The sequence below is a fragment of the Papaver somniferum genome, chromosome 7 (genome assembly GCF_003573695.1).
Source record: "Papaver somniferum cultivar HN1 chromosome 7, ASM357369v1, whole genome shotgun sequence".
Classification (NCBI taxonomy): domain Eukaryota; kingdom Viridiplantae; phylum Streptophyta; class Magnoliopsida; order Ranunculales; family Papaveraceae; genus Papaver; species Papaver somniferum.
Genome location: NC_039364.1, coordinates 33,173,487 through 33,192,525, shown reverse-complemented (window position 1 = coordinate 33,192,525; position 19,039 = coordinate 33,173,487). Strand labels below are relative to the sequence as shown.

The following is a 19,039-nucleotide window of genomic DNA, read 5'->3' as shown; positions in this document are numbered from 1 at the left end:
GTTATTGGCACGGTGGCGTGAGAATTAGGGTTTGGTATGTACGAAGATGATGTCGGTCAATATTAAGGGTTCTGCCGTGGAACATGACACATGTATAAAAAAAAGGTACCCTGGTAATTCTTACGTAGGCATGCTGATTGATTCAATAAATGCGCTAGTGGTCATAGTGACGTCATGTCAGATGTATGGTTTTACGATTTTAACCCTAAGCTAAAAACCACCATCAACACCTAGGTTAGTTAGTAGTTTTATCTTAGTTGTTATCATATTTTGTACTTATCTACACCATTATGGTGGTTTTATCTATTTTTTTGAGGTTTATTTTCGCTTTAATGGCGGTTCTTGGTTCTTGGATTGGGTTTTAAGATCAATAGTGATTCTCTCCAACGACGAAATCTTCATCTTTGTTTTCTCTGGCGACGAAATCTTCGTCATCAACTTATCCGACGATGGAATTTTCATCGGTGATTTTTTTGACGACGGGAACTTCATCACTAGATACAAGAGATTTGAGCAAATCATTCCTATTTTTGGAGCATATCTTTCTAAAGAAGAAAAACAAATTAAATGGTTGGATTTTAATTCCGAGAAAAAAATTCTTCCTTCGATTTAATCGGATCTTATTCATGCTTGTATTTGTCTTACTCCGGTAATCCTTCTCTTTGTCTTGTCGGATTTCTCGGTATTCTACTTCTACGGTATGTTATTGTTACTTTGTATTCTCTTACTAGGATATGACCCGTGCTGTAATGGCCCGGGCTTTGGTTCTCGTGCCAGTGTGTTGCGTTTTTTTTCTTCTTTTTTTTTCTTAGAAATAAACAACTCATATGAACAAATGTCACCCACATTAAATGCTATATTCTTAGTTTATGCCCACAGAATGACAAAGTTAACGTTGTACATGATAACTCGAGGGATAATACCTGGTGACTGTAGAATTGACCTTCAAATAAAAGAAATAGATGAGCCAATTAATCAATTAGCGATATGCTTCACGTTTCATAAACTATTGAGAACCTTCGATTTTTAGGTGATACTGGTTCTATAAGTTTCCCTCGTTTAATAGTACAGTACGTCATAAATTTTATAAATAATATGATTTTACATGATTTCTGAAAGAAAATAGAACATGAGCGGCAGAAATGGAGTTGTAGCCCCACTCAATAATGCACAGCCCAATTTACTTGTCGTTTTGTAATTTCTGAAGCTTGAACACTTCTTTGCACCTTGACCTATATGAACATTTCTAAAAAAAAATTCTAAAAAGAAAAAAGACCTATATGAACATGTTCAACCCTCACATGGATCCTTTTCTTCAAAATGTAACCACGAACGTCAACTGAATGCAAAATAGCAATCAGTTGAATTACACACCAAATAATGCCATGTGGAAATAATTTACATGTCCAAAATATGGATGTCCGGTGCTTGTAGATAATTCGATCAACCCAATATGTACTGAATTTTAATTGTAGAAATATAAACTAAAATTTACATTTAAGTTTCTCAAGATAAGAATCAAAATCAAAACCAATAAGCATTTAAACTATATATCATCCTACATTTCCTTCTCCTTTTGAATTGCAGTTAACCATTGTGTTTGTGTATGGATGCCCATCTTATTCATATTTCTAAATTCATTTTTTACAATCACCCATATCAACACTCCAGTATTAAAGTGATTGCATTACTTATGCATGAAACTAAGTTGATTACATCCCCGGTCTATGGTCATGACCGCATCTTGAATCTGCACATAAACATGGAAAAGCGCTACCAAACTACTAATAATAAAAGCATTAGTAACCAAATGGGATGCCTCCATCTCATATCAGGCGTATCAAAATTTACCATGCCTACTCGCGTAGATAAACCTGAAGTAACTAATGGGATAAACCTGAAGTAACTAACGGTAAGCACAATAGGTAGCAAAGAAAAAAAAGTTGAAATTTCACGTTTTTCAAGGTAGAGCGCATTCTTGCGTCATAGAAGAGGGATTTCTGAAAGCTCTACCCTTAGCATGAAGTAGAGAATCCACTCCCAAATATTGGAAGCTAGACGAAGATCGATCAACGGAGTTCGTGATTGGTACATACTTCTGATAAGCCAACAAAAATTAAACCTCTCAAACAGCTGTAGGAGTTAATAGCATCAAGCTCAAAGGGTGTGCGTCTTACTTTCTATGAGGAAAATAACTGAGACCAAGATCTTAACTCTAAAAAGCAGCAGATGTTTCTTATATTCTTTTGTACTTCACAAATTTCAATATCATCAAAACGACATGATTAGTCATCAAGCAGTTAATCAGTAAAAGAGAGCACTAAAAGAGAAGGAAAGATGCACAACATATACCTCCAGAAGCTCTCTTGTAGCCTTTTCATATCCTACCATTTCCACGACCTGAAAATATATATACCGTCTTCCATAATTAGTAATACTATCTCGCAAGCGACAAACAATATATATACATATTGCAATTTAGGAAGAAAGAAATTAAGAAAGCTTATAATGAATCTCATAATAGTTATTCTGCAAATCAATGAATTCCGATTATTATACTTTCATAATCTCGAACGCCCAGATAAATTTATCTGTTAATTATGCATATAAATGTTTACTATTTTTTCTGAGAGTATTTGGGCACTGCAATTAAGTATTTGTGCCATCAATGTTGGTTCAAAAATCTCCTAGACAACCGCTGCCAAGCATGTCTATCATAGACACATAAGAAACCCTTATACAGTTAGTCATTGTAAAATCATTGTTGATACTAAAACAAAGTATAACATTAACTCATGATTTGTAAGCTAAAATCATGGATTTTTAGTTTTTTGACAAACTAAATGCCATACTCTTAGTGTTTCTGGATTGATGTTTATACAAAAAGATATCTTTGCAAGATCTAAAAAGCAAAATCAACCCAATTCAGTAAAGATATATAACAGCCAAAATATGTATGACTTTTTTTTCTTTAAAATCATACATCTAGAGTAGACAACATCAATAGTAGAAGGTTAAATTAGACAGACATTGGACACGAATTACTAAATTACTGAACGAAAGGTTGCAATTTCTGAACTAAAAATATACCAAAAGTATAAATCAAAGCAATTTACTTGTAAAATTCTGAATGTGCAAGGCTCAAACGGAGAAGTATTTACCTGAGATGGATGGCACCAATTTTCATCTGAATTAAAACAAAGAAAATAACTTGGAAATGTAAAATTGATCTATGGATTGTGTGATTGAAAGAGAACCCCGAAAATTAGAGTTAGGAAACTGAAAAACAATTAGAGTTAGAAAAGAGAAACCCGCATCAATTGGAGTATCAGTTACCTAGCGTTCTTGAGAGAGGAGGCGTAAAAAACATGGGTAGATGATGACCTCTGTTAGGTTTATGTAGGCGAACAATTGTAACGTACTATGAAAAATTGGTTGTTGGATATGAATGAGACTCATGAGAAGGCTTGAGTGGTGCAAATAATAAATAACAAAGAGGGAAGATCGGAAACCCTAATATCAGAGAAGAAGATTATGAACCCTAACGTCTGTGCTACTAAGAGTAACGCATGAAATAAAGAGAGAAGAGTTGAATCTACTAAGAGTAACGCATGAAATAAAGGGAGAAGAGTTGAATTTGAGACGTTAGATGGGAGCGTAGGAGGAGGGTGCAGTGTGAGCCAAGATTTATCTCTTTCACTTCCTTCCACTTTTAAAGCAATGAGAGCCATCAATTGCTTAAAAAGATTGATTCAGAACCATTGGATGGGCAAAAACACATTTATTTTTGTAAGATAGATTTTCGATCCTTTAACTCATTTTAACCTTGAATTTTCATTTATGAAAAGGTTCAAGAATTAGTTTAGAAAAGAAGCTCGTATACAAATATAAGCTTTAGAAAAGAATATATATTTTGTTTTATATGAACTGTGGTATATATACCCTTAAGCAAATGGGTATCCTTTAGCGGCCGTAAAATTTTCCATAGCCGCTGTCTGCCTCGCCATACCGATCTATTAGTCCGTCGAACCACGGTGCATTTATAAGTCCCACTGAATCCCGCGTGTCGGCAAACCAAATCTGGAGCACTGGAGATTCATACGACCATTAGCAAGGAATCAGTGAATCGCCCAAATACTCAGAAATATATAGAAAATTTTGATTGCAGAAATCACAATCAGATTTCTCATTTCTCCATCTCTCTGCTTCTTCATCTTCTTCCCCCCTCATTCTGAATTCTACATTTCAATCGATTCTTCAATTCCCCCAATATATTCAATACCCAGATCATAATCTCATTTTCTCATCCATCAATTTCTTGAAGTTTCATTATAGTTTCAATGAGAAATCTTGGCTCTTCTTCTCCGTCATCGTCTTCTTCTGATTGTTCATCATCGGTTTCTACTCTGTATACTACTAATTCAATGGTATCATTTTCATCGAATTGTTCATCATCGATCGACTACGAAACTCGTTGTGAAGGTCTTGATCTCTTAGTAAAAGCTGTTGTTCATGTTGCTGGATGTTTCTTGGTTGTTCCATTTACTCAGAGAAGAGTAATTAGAAGAAGAAAAAGGAATTTGAGTTTCTTCAAGTCTTTTGTTACTGATTTTATCAAGAATCAAGATGAAGAAGAAGAAGAGATAAGGAAGAAGAAGATGAAGAAGATGTAGAGATTAAAGAAGAAAAGAAACAGAAACAGAAGAAGAAGAAAGGTAAACAAATGAAAGGGATTTCTAAACCTAAGAGGAAGAAGAGATTGATGGCTTTACCTTCAAAGTATAATGATTCAGTTTTACATCCATGGATTAGAACAACTCGAAGGCGTCAATCGATTCAAGAAGAAATCAAAGTATAATGAATGATCGAGTTAATCGGTTGGTATTTCTAAGATTCTTTAGTCTTAATTTTTGAGGATCAATAAAGAAATCAAAGTTTTAGAGTCTCATCTTAATGGATTCTTCTTCTTCTTCTTCTTCTCCTTTCTTGTTTTTTTTTTTTGATGATACAATACTTAGAACCAGAAAAACATGATCCATATTGGAATTTTTGGTTTCGGTTTTAGATTTTTGATGAAATTCGCTTGTATTCAGTTTCTTCCTTTGTCATTTTAACATTTTCTTCATACTCTCTGAAGAATTCCAATTTCTTTGTTTGTTGGTTAGATCACATTATTTCATTTTTGTTAGCCGGAATTTCTTTAGGCTATTTCATTGAGTTTGGACTGAGTTGGTGATCCCTGGGAATTTAGTGTTTTTTTCAGTCACTAGTTTAGAGTTTCTAATCCAGTAGCTTAGAATGTGCACACTCAGAAAACTAGTGAAGACATTGCTTGATCATATTTTTAGAAAAATGCTTATCACAGTGTTTGCTTAGTAATTTCATCTCTGGAGTAGATTTTACTTAGTGGTAAGTTCTGTCTTCTGCTTACAAAACAGCTCAGGAGCAGAACAATAGTACAAAAACTTTGGGTGCACTTATTTCTGCGGATTGGGACTTGGATGTTAACCTCAAATCTCTGAATATAGCATTCATGGTAGTTTAGAAGCATTGTATTGATTGGGGTCTGTATGTTAATGACGTAGTTTGGTTATACTTAATGCAGAGCAAACATACAGTTTTGCGACATTTTGGATGGGAATTTTGGCACTCCATCAGATTTTATCTTCGCTTAGAACCTCTGACTAAATTGACAGAAGCATGATTCAACTCGAAAATGTAGAAATGATTCATGGACTGATAAGGTTCTAAACACAGGTGTATTTGCAGACAATAGGTAAGTGAGTTCTAGTTTGAGTTACTGACATAAGGCCGATTGATCCCCCACCAATTTTTTTTTGGTAGGACTGAATGAAATAGTATAAGACATCAGAATCCAGTCTCATCAACATATTCCTTCACACAGGTCCTTCTCATTATTTGCAGACGCTAGGCAAGTGATTTCTAGTTTGAGTTACCGACATCAGGCTGATCCCCACCCTAATATAATTGATAGGAATGAATGAATAAAGAGTATAACGCATCAGAATCCTGTCTCATCAACATATTTCCTTAGAGCGTCCACAGTGGACGATCAAACCTATAACTATGGTCCAGAGACGAGACATAACGGGACGGAGTAAAGACTAAAAGCCGGACCAAAACTAAATTCCAGACTATATTTGGTCTGGGACCAAGACCAAAACTATATATAATCGAGCGAACGTATAATACTCGTTTGTCACCGGGCGGGTATATAATGTGATCCTGTTGATGAGGCGTGCATATAATGTGATCCTGGTGATGGGGCGGGCATATAATGTGATCCTCATGAGGCGTACATATAAAGTTCGCCTGATGGCTGATGGGGCGTGCATATAATGTGATCCTGTGATGGGGCGGGCATATAATGTGATATAATGTGATCCTGGTGTATACTTTTTCCTAGCGACCAAATTTACTCTTCCACCCTAGTATAACACCACAGATTAAACTTAAATTTGGTCGTTTTTTTTGATCTTTGGTCTTTGGTTATGATCGCACCACTGCAGTTGCTCTTATGAGCTAGCTACAAGTGTTGCCTATAAAAAACGGCCTGATTACGAAATTGTAGTGATAGTTTCATGTGCAGAAAAACAAAATGACAGAAGAACTGAGTCGCCACCGAATACTTGTAGAGCCCTTAATATAGTAAATTAACAGGAAGTGAAAATAGAACCAAAACCCAGTGTGTAAAGATGGATACAGACAGAGTGCTCATAAAACCCGTATAAAGAAAAACAACAACGCCCAAGTTCTAACAATTTCAAGCGTTCTTCTCTTTGTTCATTTTTCTCGTTTCCTTGGAGGATCCCACTTGCAACTCAACCCATACACAATTATTTACAGTGCAAACTTGGGCGGGGTTGGACACAAAAAATATTAAATCTAAGTGGAATTGGATGTAGGCCTCCATGAATGACGGTTATGATGTGTTGGCAGGTAAAGATAGTAACCTGGAGTGACTGTGTTCACCTTCGTAAGTGACAATAAGCATTGAAGGTTCTTCCAAGCACCTTTCTACATGTTTTCTTGCTGGACAACCTCTCATGCTACTACATTTATAGTATCCCCTGCATAAGTGAAACCAGTCAACTTCCTTGATTACATTTATCAATAGAAAGGCATGAACAAATAACTAACAAGTGAAGTTAACTATATTCGGTACCCACTTTAAGTTAAGTTATGCATCTTAGATTCCTCATGAAAATGCTCTTCATTTTTTGGAAACCAGAGATACATTCGGAGCCACCAGAAACTAACAAACATTGAAAATTTTGAAAGTTGAAATGTAACACCATTTATGACAAGGCCGTAAGGGAATACCCAGAAAGTGTCTAATAGTTCTACCTTAAGTGCCTTGATTCCAGTTTGACATTACAATGGAAATTTGTGACACATTTGAGTAAACCAGCTGTATAACGAAATCAACCATGTTTTCTTAGTCAATTTTGTTCAGATAAGAGAAAGTTTTTGTACTACAACAGAAAACTTCGTCTAAGTTAAAACAAAACGGAGATAGGGCTTCATTAGTAGATGCAGCTATATGGAGTATTCTGCGAAATATGCAACTAAATTCGAGAGCACGGAAGCGCAGAAGTATAAAGTAACCATGCAAACATAATTTTCGAATACTTGCGAAAATAGGGAAGAAAACTTATGACATACCTAGGATGTGGTGACCCCTTGATTGGTTTTTGCCCATATTTCCTCCATGAATACTCATCAGGGGGTATATCAGCAATCTTGTTACTAATAGCAGGCACCTTGATTGATCTCTTCACCCTCAATTTCCTGTTACAAGAAAAACAAAGAAAGTCATTGTAATGAATTACTTATTAAACTATCCAATTAAGTTACAGCAAGAAGTTGAAAACTAACCTCCTCTTTGAACAATGGCATCTACCACTACTTCCACATTTAACACTTCCATCTTCTCCTCTACCGGAGCACCTCCTTTTTGGGGTCTGCTGTGAGTTTCGATCAGATGACTGAGGCACCCCATTAAAATGAAATTGTTTTCTATCCAAACTAGATGCACTTGCATCCATGCTCAGTGATGATATGAATGAAGATGACATGGTGGGTGTACAACTAGGGTTGTCAAATTGAACATGCATACCACTACCACTCTTCCGGTACGACATTTCAGCTTCAAATTTCATCTTTTGCTGTTGCTGCTGCTGCTGCTGAAGGTGCAACCTTTGCTGATGTTGTTGCAGTTGGAGTTGCTGATGTTGCTGGAAGAATTGGTAGTGTGCTACTGTTGATGGCAAAATTAGATGAGAAGTCTTAGAAATTGAACTCATCTCTAAGGCTGCTGACTTATCTAGAAACATATTCTGACTAAGCTGTAGAGAGTTGTTGTTGGTGGTTTTAGTTGTTGAACCTAACTCCAGATTTGTGTTTTCCAAGGTTTTGATGATCTGAAGAGGTTTAGCTGAAGTTATAGAATTAGGATTATCTAAGAAGATATGTTGAGGTAAATGAGATTGAAACTTGGTCCTTTGTTTTCTAACTCTGCCATGACCAAAACTAGTATTGTTAAGAAGAGATATTACTCTCTTGAACTTGAACACAGCTTCTCCTGTCTCAACCATTAAACTTCTCCTGTAATGATGATTCTGATCTTGTTGCTGTTGTTGAGATATGAGAGAAAGAAGTCCATGGAAGCTCCCAACAGCTGCTTTATTAGCTTCCTCAATCTCCTCCATTAGTCCCCTCAAACCCTAAACACCCAATTAGCAAAACATTACCAGTACAGAAAAGGAAAAATCAGTAACTTCAATCAAACTAAAATTAAACAAAACCCCATTTGAGATAAACAAAAACCCATGTCATAAAAACTTTCCAATTCAAGATTCATGTCTAAAATAAGTTAAAAACAAACCAAATAAAAATCAGTCTTTTTTAAAGAGAACCAAGATTGAGTTTGACCATTATAACTGGGTTCAATTAGAGATTAATAGATTCAAGCTAAAACAAACCTTAATAGATTGATGAGAGGGTATGAAACTGTAGACTTCCCAACTTCCATGGCTGCTATGACGATCATGAGATTGTATAAAATGACTCTGAGAAGTGAATGCAAAGACTTCTACTACTTCTTCTTATACAGAGAGAATATAAAAAAAAGTATATCTTTGAGGAAAACAGTAAAATCAAACTTTTGTATATTAATAATAATATTACAACTCCAATTAGTCAAGACGGTGGTGGAGAGCGCATTATATTCGCCATCCCATATCCATCTCCATGGAGAAGAGAAGAAGAAACTTAGCTTCTCAGTCCCTCTAAGATGAAATGAAAAATGCCGTCTTAGTCACAGATCCGGAGGATGTAAGTCCCCCACATCGGACCCTTCTTTTTAAGTCAGTTTTCTTTCCGTTTATATTTCTTTTTCTTTTTCACTTTACTTTGAAAATTTTGATTTAATCCTCTTCTCTTTTTTCTCCCAATCAAGAAAGAGTCATGCTGACTGTGGTCCACACAGTGTGAACTAGAGGAGGGGGGAAGTAGCCGTTGTAAGTCAGAAAAGAACGACCTAGATTTTGACACATATGCTGTTTGAATGTTTTTCTTGACTCGAGTTACGAGGTTTATTGACTGCTGAAGGCATTTGCAAGACCGAGTATTTATCGCGCCACAAGGAATAAGCCAACAAACGCAAAAGGATATGATATCCATCGGACAATGCTGTCAGAATAGTCAGGTATATATCCTTGACCCCCGAACTTGTACACCCACTTTGAACCGGAACCGGAGGATTGTTAACGGCTGTGACAAAATGCGAAAAACTCTCAACTCTAGTGCAATGTTGTAACGTAAAATAGGCGAACTAGTGGTAAGAGAGAAAAAAAATATAGAGACAGTAAAATGGATATCCACTAGGTGGATTTTGTGATTACCTTGTTGGATTCCACATTTCCGATGACATGATGGGTTGTATCAGCTTCCATGATAGCTGGTTCTTCCATACATGTTTAGAGAAATGGTTTAGTTGGATACAAACTGTGAAGTTGTGGAGGATAAAATTTTCTACAATGATATACATATATTTTGTTGAACATTGGAGTTACTGAAGTTAAGATAAGATAATCCTTCCATTTAGTGATTAGATTTTTCTTCATTCTGATGGGTTTTGTGAGGTTATATGTTAACAACTCACGGAAATTGGACGTTAGTTCTTGCTTCACCCAAGTTTTTATCCTTACCGTTTGTAGCATTTTCTATCATTTTGATCTGATCATGTGACTAGATTTCAAATAGTTTCTCCCATGGCTTCTTAGTATATGAAATAGAAGTTCTAGCATGGCTAAAAAGATAAAGCCGCATCACTGCATGGGAGAGTAATTAAGACACTATTGGTTGCATGACTCTTTTCTTGTTTAGATAAAGGCTCTTGAGTTTTAAGATATTTACAATCTTTTGACACCCGCCATTGAAGTGACCACTTTTAAAGTGTCGAGCATTATCCTAACTGTTTGCTAATCGGCACAAAATTCATTCACACGCCGATATTAAATCTCTTGAACCCCAGGTAAAAACAAGACTATACTGAAAGTGTTTTTCACCCATGGAATGCCATAGAAAATAAGCCTGTCGACTATTTCAAAATTGTTGAGTTTGATTTGCAAGGACTAAATAGACATAAGTAAAATTAAAAAGTAGAAAGATGAATTCGAGAAATGTTGTTCAACTGATCTTATAAGAAGGATCCCATATAGGAAAAAAACATTTAAAAGTCCTTCAAATTACGTGTTATTTCCAAACGGCTCTCTAAACTTAATCCTCCTTTTTTTTTAAATATGACAGCCTAGCAATGTACCAAAATCAGCTGCAGTAACTAATTTTTACTATTGTTCTTAATTATTAAAGATAATACTCCAATACTATAGAAAGATTAACTAATGTGTCTTCTAATTTAGATCAATTCTCCGGCCTTCTATAATGATACTCTTAACTACTGGTGATGTTGTTTCTGCTTCCTCTGATAGATCTGCGGGATCACCATCTCTCTTCTAATGGGCGTATCATAATCACTCGTAGTAGTAGTAGTACTAGCAGCATTACGGCTGTTGAAGCTCACTGCAGCAGCTGCCTCCTGTGCTATCCTTACAGCATCATTTTCCTGATGTTGAAGATGTTTATCATCATTTCCTCTTCCACAGGACACCTGTGTTTCAAAGAATAAACAATCCGATTATTAGTCAATTGATTGATTTAGTTTCTCGATTAAGATCAGATTCTTAATTAGTTGTTATTCGCACTACATTCTGAAGTAGGGGTCACACTTCAATATCAATTAAGAGGCTATATATGTATTACAGTCAGTTAATCAGGATTTAGATTAGTGTAGAGAGAGAGAGAGAGAGAGAGAAGAAGAAGAAGACGTACATTTGGGAGGAGAGACAGAGTACGTGGTTGTTGGTGGTGGTGTTGGCGTACTGCTTGGGCGGCTCTGGTAGTATTGGACCTGTTGGTGTAAAAGGAGTTGTTGGGGGTCCCACAGAATAGACCTTGACTGTTAGTAGCAGGGGAAACGTCACTGAAGCCAACTTGGTGATGATACATGGGGATCTGATCTCTCCATAAGAGGCTAGAGGATGATTGATGATGATGGTAAGCTGGTGGTGATCCCAGATTTACAAAGTCCACTTTATCAGTGTTTGGTGGTGAGAATGAGGTTGATGGAATTGTAGTAACCATAACTTTCTTATCAGGACTGCTCACATCCAGTAAGGGCTTCACTTGTGGTGGTGGTGTAGTTAAATGGGTTTCCTGATTTTGAGGTGGTGGTAGAAGAAGAAAATCGGATTTTGAAGTGGTGGAGGAAGATACAGATGTGGGAGTTGGGACCACTTGACTCTGATTGTAAGTAGCAGTAGGAGACAACATCATCATCCTATTACTGCAGGAACTACTACTGTTGCTATTGTTGTTACCTGGAGATGATGCGGCAGCAACCATGTTTGGCCACAGAAAAGATCCTTGAGGCTTGCATATCCTGAACCCACTTCTCAGTCTCTGACGCTTTTCTTCTTTTGTTTCCTTCTCAACTACTTTTTGTTTCTCTTCATTCACTTTTTCACGGTCATCTGATCTCTCCGGTGTTACCCATACTTGATCATCTAATCCTTTCTCATCAGATGCTTTCCTTTTTCTAGTATTACTGTCTTCTACTACTGTTAACACTGATAATGATTTTTCAGCCCCAGCAGTAGTTGTAGGAGTTCTTGCATCTTCCACCCTAGAAGTAAATTTCCACACCTCTTCCTGCATTTATACCCCATGACAATTGATTAACTCATGACAGTGGCATAACTTACCTGCTGCTATGCCAATCATACTTATTGCACGCACAAGTGCTAACTTGATTAGATATTGTAAATGGCCCGTGCAGCGAATGAAGTATTTCACACTAGTGTATTAATGACATTCATTGGACTGATATTTTAGTTTTGATGCATGTATTGACTTATTGACTAAATAAAGTTTACAGTATCTTTTTTGAAAGTTTGTTTTTGGGCCAAATGATGGTGAAACTTAAGAAACAATAATGGTAAATATTGGAACAGTAATGTACCTGCATCCCATTCAAGGAATTTGAAATTTCAAGCAGCTGTTGCTCCAATTCTGCTTTTTTCTTCATCAAATTGTTATAATCTTCCTCCAATGAGTGAAAATTTTGAAGTTGATTTTGTTGCGGCTGATGCGGCTGGTCAACAACTAGAGGTGTAGTAGTAATTGTGGTGATGGGAGAAATGCTAGCTTGCAATTGGGGTACTACTGATTGATGTTGAGTACTATCATCTGCCTCACCCAAAGGAGTATCAACAGAACTTAGATTATTCACTGGCACTATGACTAATTCTGAACTATCCCCATTCATCTTGTTCTGCTGTTGCTTATACATGATTTCCTCCACATTTCTTTTGAGACTGGACATTTCTTGTTTGAGGTATTTTATGTCTTTAGCACAGAGCGGATCTTGGGAAGGGTTATCTCCAGGCATCCATCCAGGTGGTGGTGTCCAATAAGGATCCTTGACTCCGGCTTCTCTCCTGATGTTAACCAAATCTGCATTCTCTAGCCAATATTCCATCTCTCCCTCCGCATTATGACGTCTTCGAAACCTTACCTCACCATCTGGAGCAACCTTACCAGACATGTGTTTCAAGAGATGGTCCAATAGACCCGTGTCTCCAATGTACTTGCGAGCTTCCATCCTTAACACCCTTCTCATGACTGGTTTCCCAGAAACTGCATCTTTCTCTTTCATGATTTGCAGCATGCTCACCTCAGCTTTCCTATACCTCTCTTTAGACCACCTATCATACGAAGTAACAGACACCAGTTGTCTCTTGTTGTGGAGTACAATCTGGTTATCCTTATTGCTCTGTTCCGTATTCTTGATCCTTCTCTTCTTCTTCTTAGTTGTGTTATTCTTCTTAATCTTAATCTTCAATCCAGAAGCAGCAGCAGAGCTCCTAGTAGCACGACGAGTAAGTTTATTCTGTTCATCATCACTATCCTCCTCCTCCTCCTCCTCCTCCTCCTCCTCCTCCTCCTCCTCTTTCTTCCGATTATATAAACCCCTACGGCATTGAGGTTTAATCTTCTTCTTTGCTGTCTTGGAGTTGTTGCTGGGTTTTCTATTTCTCAGCAGCACCGCCAGCTGCTTGGAACTTCTATCAACATTTCTACTTCTGAGACTTCTTCTTCTCTCTAGACTAAGATGATACTCTTCATCATCATCATCATCCTCAGTGGTAATATTAGTCCTGAAGATACTGTGATTTTGATCCATCCCCAGAATTTCAACCATTTCATTTGCATTTGCTTCTTCTTCATCTTGTTCCTGTTCTTCTTCCTCTTCTGGGACAGCCTCAAAAATGCCCAAAGATGATTGATGCTGATAATACTGATGTTCTGATGCCCTGCTGCTCTTTCTCATAAACCTATTGCTAATCTCTGCTCTGTAGTCTTGGTGGTGATCATTGTTGCTATTGCTCTTGTTTGGTCCCATGAAGGCTACTCTCCTTCTCACACCCCAATGCAAATCAGAATTATTTGTAAGAGCAGACCAGCAGGTTCCCCTCTTCCTCATGACCAATTTATTATCATACCTACTGCTACCACCACTAGACCATGAACGACATAAATTAGACTGATAATTTTCTGTGCCTCTCTTCAACCCAATCCGACCTACTTGAGCCTCATTACAATTGCCATCATCATCATCATCATCACTAACATAGTTATCATCTGATCCACTATAGTCTTGTACTGGTATTGATGCTAATATTGGTTGTTGGGAGGTAAGTGCCCAAAAGCTCTTGAGATGCTTCTGTTTCGAGAATTCTGAAGACAGTATTTTCCGGATCAATAATTTACCTGCTAGTTTTAAATGCATCACATACTCTTCATCTAATTCTGGATGCACTCGCAATTTCCCTTTCTTCATTAGTTGTGGGTGCTGGTACTGGATCCTTTTGTTTCGATCATCAGAGACGATAGCATTAGTATTACTGTAGTGGGTATGAAGTGATAACACGCTTGGGAACCTAAGTGTTACATTAATCTCTGTTCTTGAGATCACCTACAGCAACCACAACAAACAAATCAAACTTTTTAACTCACAATTTGACGGAACTTAATTATCTAAGCAAAGAATATATCCATTAATTAGCTGAGGAAAAGATATATGGGCTATTTAGACTTTTATTCAAGTTAGGGGGTCACTGGTAATTAGCTCACCATTACTACACGAACTGATTTGAGTTGAGCTGGAATGGAATTCTGATCAGGACTGTGATTTAATTCATAGAGACACCCCACTCTTATATGGTCAAACCCTCCACTTCCACCTGAGAACAATAATCTATTAATAAATCAATTCTAAAAAACCGAAAGAACCCAAAACAAATGCATTGCAGTATTTGGGCATTTTGAAAGATAAGATGAAAAAGGACAGTTTTACTGTAATTCACTCTTATATTTTGACCAGTTAGATAGTTACTGGAATCTTTTTACTCGTCGTGTAAAACGAAAACCCCATGGTATTGAAGGAAATTAGACAGGCCAAACAAGGGCAATACTTTAAACAAAAGTTTAACATATGCATGAATCAAAAATGGGAAAGGATTTTTTGTTTGTGTTACCATAATTGTAGTCGAAAGCGTAGGAGTCATTTTTGTTGGTGCATGGAAAGAGTAAGCTGTTGCGGTTAGCAGTAGCAGGCTTTGGCATTAACTCTGATGCTTCATGTCTCATTTCCTTGTCAGGAGCAGGATAGTCTTGTCTGTTCCCGTGAACCTTTTCCTGCTCTTGGTCAATTCTCATCCTCGTTCTCTTGGTGTAGTACTTCTTCATCATTTCCTACAGTAATTTAATTTATATCAATATCAATATAAAGAAATGTTGTGTGACTAATTTCGTATTTTTTTCAAAAAAAAACAACATGAAAATCAATTAAAAACTAATAAGCACCACTACCTCTCAGAGTAGAATATCATGGGCAGTAAATGAACGGAAATGAAGTCACATTTATTGATAGGTTAACACCTTTCTTACATAACCAATCAGTCTTATTCACTATCCTTTTTCTTAATTATTGACATCATAATTGATTCAAATTTTTAAATCGAGCAAAACAAAAGATTTGAAAAAAAAATTCTTGATTAAAATATTAACAGAACCCAAAATTTTGATTCCATTTCTTTTTTGGCAAGTTTGGTAAACGTAACCCTAGCTAATCGGTAGGAAAATCATCATGAGAAAAAACAGTGACCACGCGTATTTCTGAGTTGCATTTAATTCATCGTGTAACTTTTTGAGACAAACATCTGCAGAGCAGAGAGATGAATAGACAGATGGAGAGATTTTGATTTTTAGGTTGCTTACAGTGGTTGTTGAAGTACGGCCTGAGTCTGGACCACCTCCCTCCTCGTTAAAGTAAACAGCTTCCATTGATGGTTAAGATTCTTTGCTGGTTTGAGTTTCGAAACATTACAGAATTAGTATTGATGTGATAAATTTGTACTACTAGTTTTGAATGATGAAACTTGCCCTAAATAGTGATTCTAATGATACTGATTGAAGATAAATAAATGATTGAAGATCAATAAAAAGAATCAGAACATAATGATATAAATCGATCGAGATCCAAATTAGAAAATCGTCTACACTCTTTTGTGTAAACAACTTGATTAAATAACTAGCAGTCTGAGAAAAATATCTGCATTTAAAAAAAAATTAACACAAATTATTTGAAATGAAATAAATTAACTCCTCTGAACCTGAAATTGAGATACAGAGAGAAAAGAAACCCAAAATTTAGAAGGTCTAGTCCAATTTTTTTCATACAACACTTCGATCAAACTTTTCAAATGAGTGCAAATATCATAAGGTCAGAACAAGACCAGGCAGATTTTCAGAAAACAAAACTTAAGATCATCAGAGAGATAACAAACCAAAAATCTTTATACTAATAACAGAAACTACAGATGGTGATGAAGAGAGATGATATTCATCGGATTAAAGATGAAATTTATACCTTGTTATTCTTGAAAAGAGGAGATGATTCTGAAACTAGACTAACAGCAGCAGGTACTGTGAATTGAAATATTACTTAATGGCTTAGAGCTTCTTCTTCTTCATCATGTTTCATAGATAAATATACAGATGATAATAATATTTGCAGAAGTAGAAACAGAAAAAGCAAACAAGTGAGAGAAATTTGAAAAAACAGAAAAACGATTGAGAGACGAGTAGTGAAAGAATGATGAGATTTTGTCACAGAGGGGAGGAGGAGGAGATCCGATTTTTATATTGTTGGGATTCGGGTGATGGTGCCGTACTAGTCTCACGTGGACTTGCTTTCTTCTATTTTCCCCTTCTGCCATCATTATTAACTCTTTATTACGGAATCACCCTGATCACCATTTTATTGCTGGTCTACCAACTAACTACAGTTACTTCTAACCATGGTATTTTCTTTTGATGGAAAACTACCAACCATTTAGCTTCCCTAGCGGAGACCACTATGGTTCCTATTGGCAAGTAACAAAACTACCATTTTGTTACGTGTTAGTAGTGGCAGCCATACTAATAATATGTGCGTGTGTTGTTGCCAAATGTATACATGAGTGTGGGTTTGTGACTGTGTGCCCAAGAATGAGGATGTGGTGGCACGGCTAACCTAGATGAAGCACACCATGGCCTAACAGATGGCAGAATCGTTGACGCAAATAATAATGTGATGGCTAACTAACCACACGCCCTAGTGAACATAACACCTATGTAACGACTCAGACTCCGATTCAATCTTAACTACAATAACTGCTGAGCATTTATTTATTTATTTGATGGAAAACCACTAACCATTTGCAAGGGAGACTCCACTTTTGTATTGACAAGGCCGTAAGGGAAACTCCAATAGTACGAGCATGCTGATTAAATTCTTTTGTTTCGGCAAGGGATACTCCAGACCTCAAAACCAAAATTTAGATGGTTTTGCTCTTCACTTTTTACCTTACTTGTTTAGGTTTAGTTGGTAATGTGAATTTGACTTGTGCCGAGCCGGATGTTAGATGTTTACTTTTTTTTATTTTTTTAAAAACAGATTCGTAATTAACTCGCTAATTAAGACTGGTTTGGTGCATTTTTCTAACTTGGACAAATATGTCCCCGCTAAACTCCGTTTATGGAATTGCGGAATGTAGAAAAAGCTTATGTTTCTTCAGTTTTCTTCAACCAATCCAAAATGAAGAACCCAGATTATTATTCAGAGCGAGCACTCTCTCTATCTATATCTAGTGTGGGTAAGGCTGCACAAGAACCGGTTAAGAAGACCTGTATCGGACTGGAATGACCCATCTTCTGTTTGCTGATGATTCTCTCTTGTTTTCAAAAGCTACTGAAAAGAACTTTCATGTCATAAAATACTATCTTCAAAAATACTTCCTTGCTTCTGGGCAAGAAATCAATTTTGAAAAATCTGGTATGTTGTTTAGTAGGAAGATTCCTGAACATAGGAAAGTCATTTTGGCTAATATTTTAGATATCCAAAGCAGAGATTTGGGAGAAAAATATCTTCGAACACCTACTGTTTTCCAAGCTTCAAAAATCCAAACACATATGGGTATTCTCCGAGCCATTGATGTCAGTATCTCTATCTGGATTCACAAGATCTTACCCCAAGCTGTTAGGACTACTCTGATCAAGCACATTGGTCAAGCTATCCCTCTTTTTCAGATGGGAGCCTTTCTTATCCCTAAACACCTTTGTAAACAGATGGACTCTCACCTCTGTAAATTCTGGTGGGGTGAAACTTTAGATCCCAAGGATAGAAAGTTGCACCTTCTAGGCTGGGACATTTTATGTTCCCCTAAAACTGAAGGAGGTTTGGGGTTCAGGAAGGCTGAGTTAAACAACCTAGCAATGCTTGCTAGGAATGCCTGGAGAATCCTAACTTTCTTTTCGACAATGTGGACTAGTGTCTGTAGTGGCTTAGTACAATGTGGTGTTCAATCTGGACTAGGTCCCGGGGTTTTTCTGCATTTGCGGTTTCCTCGTTAACATGGTGTCTGTGTTATTTGTTTTCCACATTATATTTGTTTATATAATTGAAATATCACAGGTTGTGCTTAGTTCAATCAGTTGATAAATCCGACCTTGATTGTTGGATATAACTTGATTGACACTTGGGCATTGGTCTTTGGTACAGTCAAAGTTATTTCTCATATCAATCAGGCTCATAGATTTCTATCTGTTTGATTTGTTGATTGCATTGAGAAATAAAGATAAATCTCTTTGATATATTTCTTGATAGAGATCGCTTTTAAGTTGGTGTGCTCGAAATTATATTAGATTTCAGTACATACACATTGCCGAACGAATTATTGGGTGTGGTTGTTATACCTCGTTTTTTTAGATAGTACACCGGTGAACTAGACATGACAGTCTTGATCAACATGAGTCTGCCACTCTTAGATAGATACCTTCTCTGCCATATGGA

The 19,039-nt window shown here is 36.7% G+C and overlaps 2 protein-coding genes across 2 annotated transcripts; both read right to left on the bottom strand.

Moving 5' to 3' along the window:
• Positions 1 to 6,632: 6,632 nt before the first annotated feature.
• On the bottom strand, positions 6,633 to 9,354 carry LOC113296920 (probable WRKY transcription factor 39). The gene is made up of 4 exons (XM_026545282.1): positions 9,006 to 9,354; positions 7,900 to 8,747; positions 7,687 to 7,812; positions 6,633 to 7,091 (listed from the first exon to the last, which is right to left on the bottom strand). Exons 2-4 carry the CDS (start codon positions 8,730 to 8,732, stop codon positions 6,944 to 6,946), a joined length of 1,107 nt encoding a protein of 368 aa, XP_026401067.1. The 5' UTR covers positions 8,733 to 8,747; positions 9,006 to 9,354; the 3' UTR covers positions 6,633 to 6,943.
• A 1,353-nt stretch (positions 9,355 to 10,707) lies between these two features.
• LOC113296919 lies at positions 10,708 to 16,798 on the bottom strand. Its single transcript, XM_026545281.1, has 7 exons — positions 16,577 to 16,798; positions 15,925 to 16,009; positions 15,183 to 15,399; positions 14,779 to 14,888; positions 12,605 to 14,620; positions 11,416 to 12,294; positions 10,708 to 11,194 (listed from the first exon to the last, which is right to left on the bottom strand). Exons 2-7 carry the CDS (start codon positions 15,988 to 15,990, stop codon positions 10,982 to 10,984), a joined length of 3,501 nt encoding a protein of 1,166 aa, XP_026401066.1. The 5' UTR covers positions 15,991 to 16,009; positions 16,577 to 16,798; the 3' UTR covers positions 10,708 to 10,981.
• Between the last annotated feature and the right edge of the window lie 2,241 nt (positions 16,799 to 19,039).